A 6,282-nucleotide genomic window follows, 5' to 3' on the forward strand; every position below is an offset into this window, starting at 1 on the left:
TATTTAGACTAGAAAAGAAAATTATGGTATAAATACTGGTTAGTAATATGGCATACAAAAGAAGCATGATTGTATACTACGATGTTTCATCCAATTCATTTCTGGTTTCCAATTCAGATTTCACAAAAATACAAAATCGATTATATCCGAACAAGAGTACCGTAGAACCTATAGTTAAACCAAAAATAACATATATATACCACTTCCCAACATTAACTTATAAAAAGTTTGAAATTAATAAATATTTACATGATGATAGTTTTGCCACATAAAAAAGCAAATATAAAAAAACCCGAAAGATTAGTCCTATCTTTCAAAACACATACTCAATAATGCATGAACTTGTAGTAGACCATGACACTTTAACTATGACCATATGATCCACATACTTAAAGTCAACATTTTTCCCGTCTATATGACATTCACTTGGTTCTTCGGATGCGAAAATCACCATTTCTCCCGCACCCTTGACTTTGACTTGAACGATACACACTCCATCGACTTCCGACACAAATGTGATTGATTTGATAGCCCCACCCGAGTTGAGCATGTTGACTAGCCCAATGGGAGCAAATTGTATTGATTTTTGGGCCAAAATAGTGATAGGGGAGACCGTTATGAGCTCAAAGTCGAATGGCTCTAATGAAAGTTCTATGTTAGCACTTGGTTTTACTAGGATGAGTTTCTTCTGATGGAATAGGTATAACGCGAAGGTGTCAACACTGTCCACGGACATTTGTGGTTTCCCATTCTGCCATTCAACGTCGTTAGGACTTATCGTTGAGGTCAGGATGCGAGAGTACTCAGAAGCGCATTGGTTGCGTCTTGTTTCACGACACCATCCTCCCCCTTGACAATTAAATGCTCCAATAATGCCAGTATACTGATAATGTAATAAAACACTGTAAGTTTACAATGATATATTGTAAAATTAAAATAGATGACTTAGATTTTATAAAGTTTACCTTGTTTAAATTCCAAATCTTGAGCATTGTTTTTCCATCGTGGAGTGGGTCTTCGAATAGACAATCACGGGTAGGTAGGGCATAATACTGACAACGTAAGATTGAACCATCGGGCAAAACAAAGGTTTTAAGCAAATCAAAGTTGTGTTTCCCAACAGTATCACTGATGTAGATGGGCCCACCTGAAATAGCCCTAGAAGCCGCATGAAACTCGGCACATGGGTGAGTTGATTGAAACATGTCCCAATCCGGTTGTATGAAATTTCCCATCCACAAACTATTATAAGCACAATGCACCATGTGACACCCTTGTAACCAATATGTACCATTAGGGTCGCCGGATGGATCAGTGCACCAAAAATCGTCACCTATTAAAATGTTTTAAGTCAATAAGTATGACACAAGTCGTTATTATAATTATTATTAAACAGTGTAAATGAAAATGTGAACAACATACCAACACGACCAAGTGCAATGGCTTCGGTGCCTAGGAACATGAAGTCGTTACAATGCTCCATACTTGCAATTACCCCATTGCCCTTGAAGTGGTTCTTCACCGAAGATGTCAATGCTTTGAAGTATGCCTTTGCTAGCTCTACTCTTCCACCGTAATCCTCACTTAACATCTCCAATAACTATGGGTAAAATCAGGTAAACAATATTCATATCAAATATTTTAAATTATCTCGACATAAGAAAAATGATTTTTTTTTATAATATGGTTAATTAGAAAAATATTGTAAAACTTACATATTTATCCTTTATAGTGTATATGTTGGTTGATATGAGAAAATACTTTTCAACGAAAAATTAAAACAAAATATAATAAAATGGTAGGAAGAAACATACATGGATGACGTCAACTTTGACTCCATCAATGCCGACAGATGCCAAGTGAGAGTGTAGACCTTCGTACAGCTCATTAACTTTCTCCGGTGGGACCAACCCAACTCCGTTATTAACGATTTTATCAACGGCTAGATCTTCCATCGTCTTCTTGAGTCCAGGCGATAACATGGGTTGCACCACACTAGATTCTGGAAGCCCAGGGGTATTGGGCCTTACACCACCCCAATATCCACAAAGAGCATGCCACACATAAACATAATCTACACTTTTAAAGTCTTCCTTTAAATCTCTAACAAAGGCCCCCATGCCTGTGTTAGGGTTTTCTGGTTTCGGACTCTTATAGTCCCGAAACTTATAATTTTCTACAAATTTAGTCAGTCTGCAGGGCATTTGCTCCCCTGCAGCTGTTCGGTTCATACCTTCAGAATCAACTGGATCGTCGTCGTGACTAATGGATTGCCACCCGTCATCAAGCAAAACGAGCCCAGGTGGGCACCCACCTTCGACAAGGGCTTTCACACCTTCGAAGACACCTTGAGGTTCCACGGTTAGATAAAACGCGTCCCATGTACACCATCCAAACTTGTCGACAATGCCAGGTGGCGTCTTATCCTCTAATAGCTTAAACGTACCAAGATGCTCTTGAACAACTCTCATTGCTTTTTTAACAAGGGCATAGGGGTCATACCATGCTTCCATGTAAATGACACTTTTGAAAGAAGTGTCAGATACTTTTGTGGACCCACTCTCCACACAAACATCAACCAAATCGTCATTTCCGGGCTGGATAGAAGCCCGGAAAGGACCTTCCAGTATTGGAAGTATAAAAACATACGGACGACCAGAGTCAGACTTCTCAAGCATGACCATCTGTGTCTCCTGCTCGAGGTCTCGACCGTTTGAACCAACCCAGTGAGTAGACCACCAGACTTTAAACCGGAAAATACTCATGAACCGAATGCCACTAAGCTTCCCAATTGGAACCACGTGTCGGCTATTCGATTCGGAAGCATCAAAACCAACAAAACAACCATTTGAAGCTGTATAACAAGTAGTAATATTCGATGGGACGTCAGATAAAATGACATGGTCGTTAGCCATGAAATTTGATCCAACCAGTTTCACCATAGGCGTAGGATGAACATCATCCAACATGTCGGTATCATCGGATTCAATCTTGAATAAAGTAGGTGTCATTTAGATGAAATTTGGGAAAACTAAGATAGGATTTGAAGAGGGTGTATTTGTAGGAAAGTGAATGGATCTGTGTTATAATTCAATGTGGATGTTGGTGGTGGTTAGTGGGGAATTTATAGGGGAATTGCTGTGCATACGGGGCAGGTTCCAGAGAAGGTCCACATGGTCGGTAAGATTGTTTCTATTTTTATTTATGTTTATTTTACTTCATACGTTAATAATATATTTGAGCAATTTATTTAAAATATAAAAGCTTAGTCAAAAGTTCAAAAATATTTCCATGATACGTGTCACGACGTATCTATACAGATGTAAGTTCGATTTTCTCATTTATGAATGCATCAATTTATTTATTATGTTTGATGTTTGATTTATAACGAAAAAAATGGATGAATAGAATGATATATTTAAAGAAATATGACAAATAAATATAACGTGTTCAAAATGATGAAGATAGTTGTTCAAAATGTATTTTTAATATTTTTTTTTGCTTTATTCAAGAAAAAGATTACTACGGTAACAAAGTATTGTAAAAATAGACTCGGATATCAAGATTTACTCCGCCAGATCCAAATATCATAGCTAAAAGACAACCAACATGTTGATCATAAACATCTACAAATTTAAAGATTAGACTAGGATATTTTCATGTTGATCAAGTCTACGGACATGATAGCACAATATATTTATTTAAGACAAAACTGTGTTCCTGTATATATATTTTTTCAGAATTTAGTCTAAACTATTATATTTTTGGATTTATCGTCTTTTTAAGTTAGTTTATGTGTGGTTTTGATTTCTTAGACAAATGAAAAGACTAAAATGTTCTTTGATATATTTTGATATATTTTTCTATTTAATTTAATGTTTTATTAATAATAATATAGGAGGGGGTTTGGTGTTGTTGTCGTTGTAGGTAGTGAGAGACTTTTGCCTCTTGAACAGGTGTTACGAAGGTTTTTTTGAAGGGGATCTTCAGTATCACGAAGTCCCTCAAGTGGAGACGCTACCGGATCCAGCCAAAGTTGGCCCGGTTTTTAAGGGCGATGTCCCTCCTATCGAGGCAGGGGTCAAGGCTGCTTCTCCGATCAGGGGAACAAGTGTGGCTAGCGGTCAAGTCGTCTCCCAACGTTGGTCTGCTGCTGTGGATTCTACTCTTGAGGAGGATATCGGTGGCAATATTATTGACCGACGTTTATGTCGGAAACGCAATATCGATCCTCTGCTCGCTAAGTCACTCATTGTTATTGAGATTGCTTATGGTGATGACCCGCAAGCAATGGAGACGGCAGGTTTGCGTCGGATGGTGAGTCCTTCGTCTTTGAGTGCTCTTGGTGTGTATCTCCCAGGGTGGAACCTTACGTTAGATTCCCTTTTATTGGAACAGGGTCCCGCCCGTGAGTGGTGTCGACATGCGTTTCCTTCGGCTACCCTGTAGCCCTCGAGGCTCTTTCTTATTCTCACATGGCGAACGATCTTCAATATGTCATAGCTCAGGTTGCTCCTTACTTGGTGGCGGCTGCTGGTCGTCTTCGTTACATAGGGGCCGATTTAGCGGAGTTGGCTGCTATTAATTCAGAGCATGACGAGCTTGCAAAGAAGGTTTGGCTTATCGAAGAGGAGCAACGCAAGTTTGATGAACGCTACCTCGTGCTTTCTGAGGAGAAGATTGATGTAGAAGCTCAAGTGGCGACTCTGGATGGGGAGGTTAGTCTCTTATCCCAGCAGGTCCAGAATTTGGTCTCGAAGAAAGAAGCACTGGCGGAGCATTTGGCACTACCAGAAGATTAGTTCGCCGCTTAGGTCTCGAGGAGGAAATTCTTGGAGGCTGATTTAGCTTGGGTTCTTCAGAAGGGGGTGGTTCGTGTGGTGGACCATGTTGTCGAGAGTAGCGAGTTCGCGCTTGGGATTCATTGTGTGAAAGCCGTGTGTGTGATTGCTGGTGTAGAGAGAGGGAAGTGGATGACATGAGTGTGGTCGGATGACAGCGGTCCTAGCTCGTTCGATTCGAACGCTGCGGAACGGTCTGTCGATGCAATGCATGATGCCATTAGGGCTTTTTCCGAGATGGACTTCGCGTCCTATCTCCGTTTGAGCGAGCTCGGCCTTGCTAAGCTTCGCCAACTATGCTATGAAGTGGAGGATCTTGTTTCAGACGGTGATGTTGAGGGCACTGCCTCGACTAAACCTCGACAGGGTTGATTTGTGTTGTATGTTTTTGTATGTTTATTGTTTGTTTTTCATTTTTTCTAGACAAAACTTCAAAAATGGTCCCTGTGGTTTTTGAAAATATCAAGTTTAGTCCCTAAGTTCAAAAAACCTCACAGATGTTCCTTGTGGTTTCAAAACTTTTAACAAATGGTCATTCCGCTTAACTCCGTCAGCTTTCTACCGTTAAGTGAGGGGCATTTTCATCATTTCAATACACAGGGACCATTTATGAGGTTTTCTCTATTAAAAAAAAGAAAAAAAATAGAATTATTTAATTAAAGGGCCCCACCCCCTCATTTCAATACACAAAACACTCCACCCGTCATTTCAATACACAAGAGAGATTGATCATCCAAAAAAAGAAAATAATAAATGGATAACAAATAAATAAGTTACATCTTATACAAAAAAGATCCGATTTTTACGGAGATGAAGCATCAAACAAAACCTCATTAAGCATATCATCCTCACCATTAGTGACTGCAAAAAATTCTGCATCTTTTTCATCATCATTTGAGAAATCCCTTCTTTCAACCCTAGAATGAGCAGCAATAAAGATCAATTTATGAGCTTTTTCCATTCCACTCCACGATTTAGCCCATTTCAAGAAAGACCAATTCCATTTAAACCCACGTTACGTGGCATGAAGAAAAATCAACCTCACTGCAACTTTCCTCAAAGAATTAAACTCTGTTAAATAAGTTTCCCAAACTAACCTGCTACTTTGTGGATTAGCGATTTTCATTTTACCCAAAATGGGGTCTCTTTGTTTTAATTGAGCAGCTTGCGCATACACTGGATCTAGCCCTTCTGTTCGCCATTTCATGAGTTCCATTAATGTGATATGAGCTTATTGTTGGGATACGAGACATGTTATGAGTTTGTCTACATCTTTTTCTTGATCGGGAGTTAAGCATTTGAAAGGTGGTAAATACTTCCCTGTTCTATCTCGGATTAGATAGAATGGGCCGATGATGAATGCTGCAGCCCATTCGGGGTGATAGTTTCTCTTAAACCTTTTGTCGAACACCTTGTCGACGTTGGTTTCGTTCATCTGAAA

General features: G+C 39.4%; 2 protein-coding genes across 3 annotated transcripts; one reads left to right on the forward strand and one right to left on the reverse strand.

Moving 5' to 3' along the window:
- Positions 1-212: 212 nt before the first annotated feature.
- LOC111914360 (probable galactinol--sucrose galactosyltransferase 5) lies at positions 213-3,100 on the reverse strand. The gene is made up of 4 exons (XM_023910115.2): positions 1,815-3,100; positions 1,423-1,600; positions 966-1,333; positions 213-883 (listed from the first exon to the last, which is right to left on the reverse strand). The coding sequence occupies exons 1-4, from the start codon at positions 3,009-3,011 to the stop codon at positions 314-316; spliced, it is 2,313 nt and encodes a 770-aa protein (XP_023765883.1). The 5' UTR covers positions 3,012-3,100; the 3' UTR covers positions 213-313.
- LOC111914361 (uncharacterized) lies at positions 3,062-6,021 on the forward strand. Of its 2 annotated transcripts, XM_023910116.3 has the most exons (3): positions 3,062-3,180; positions 3,928-4,317; positions 4,399-6,021. In XM_023910116.3, the coding sequence occupies exons 1-3, from the start codon at positions 3,073-3,075 to the stop codon at positions 4,447-4,449; spliced, it is 549 nt and encodes a 182-aa protein (XP_023765884.1). In that variant the 5' UTR covers positions 3,062-3,072; the 3' UTR covers positions 4,450-6,021. The 2 variants fall into 2 exon arrangements, with proteins under 2 accessions (XP_023765884.1, XP_042754688.1); XM_042898754.2 differs by having other exon boundaries at positions 3,928-6,021.
- The last annotated feature ends 261 nt before the right edge of the window (positions 6,022-6,282 follow it).

This window comes from Lactuca sativa, chromosome 3 (genome assembly GCF_002870075.4).
Source record: "Lactuca sativa cultivar Salinas chromosome 3, Lsat_Salinas_v11, whole genome shotgun sequence".
NCBI classification, from domain to species: domain Eukaryota; kingdom Viridiplantae; phylum Streptophyta; class Magnoliopsida; order Asterales; family Asteraceae; genus Lactuca; species Lactuca sativa.

Coding starts and splice junctions, on each gene's coding strand:
- LOC111914360 (XM_023910115.2), bottom strand. CDS start 3,011: ATGACACCTACTTTATTCAAGATTGAATCCGATGATACCGACATGTTG. Junction 1,601..1,814: donor TCAAAGTTGACGTCATCCAT/GTATGTTTCTTC, acceptor TTTTACCCATAG/TTATTGGAGATGTTAAGTGA. Junction 1,334..1,422: donor CATTGCACTTGGTCGTGTTG/GTATGTTGTTCA, acceptor ACATTTTAATAG/GTGACGATTTTTGGTGCACT.
- LOC111914361 (XM_042898754.2), top strand. CDS start 3,073: ATGGATCTGTGTTATAATTCAATGTGGATGTTGGTGGTGGTTAGTGGG. Junction 3,181..3,927: donor AGAGAAGGTCCACATGGTCG/GTAAGATTGTTT, acceptor TTGTCGTTGTAG/GTAGTGAGAGACTTTTGCCT.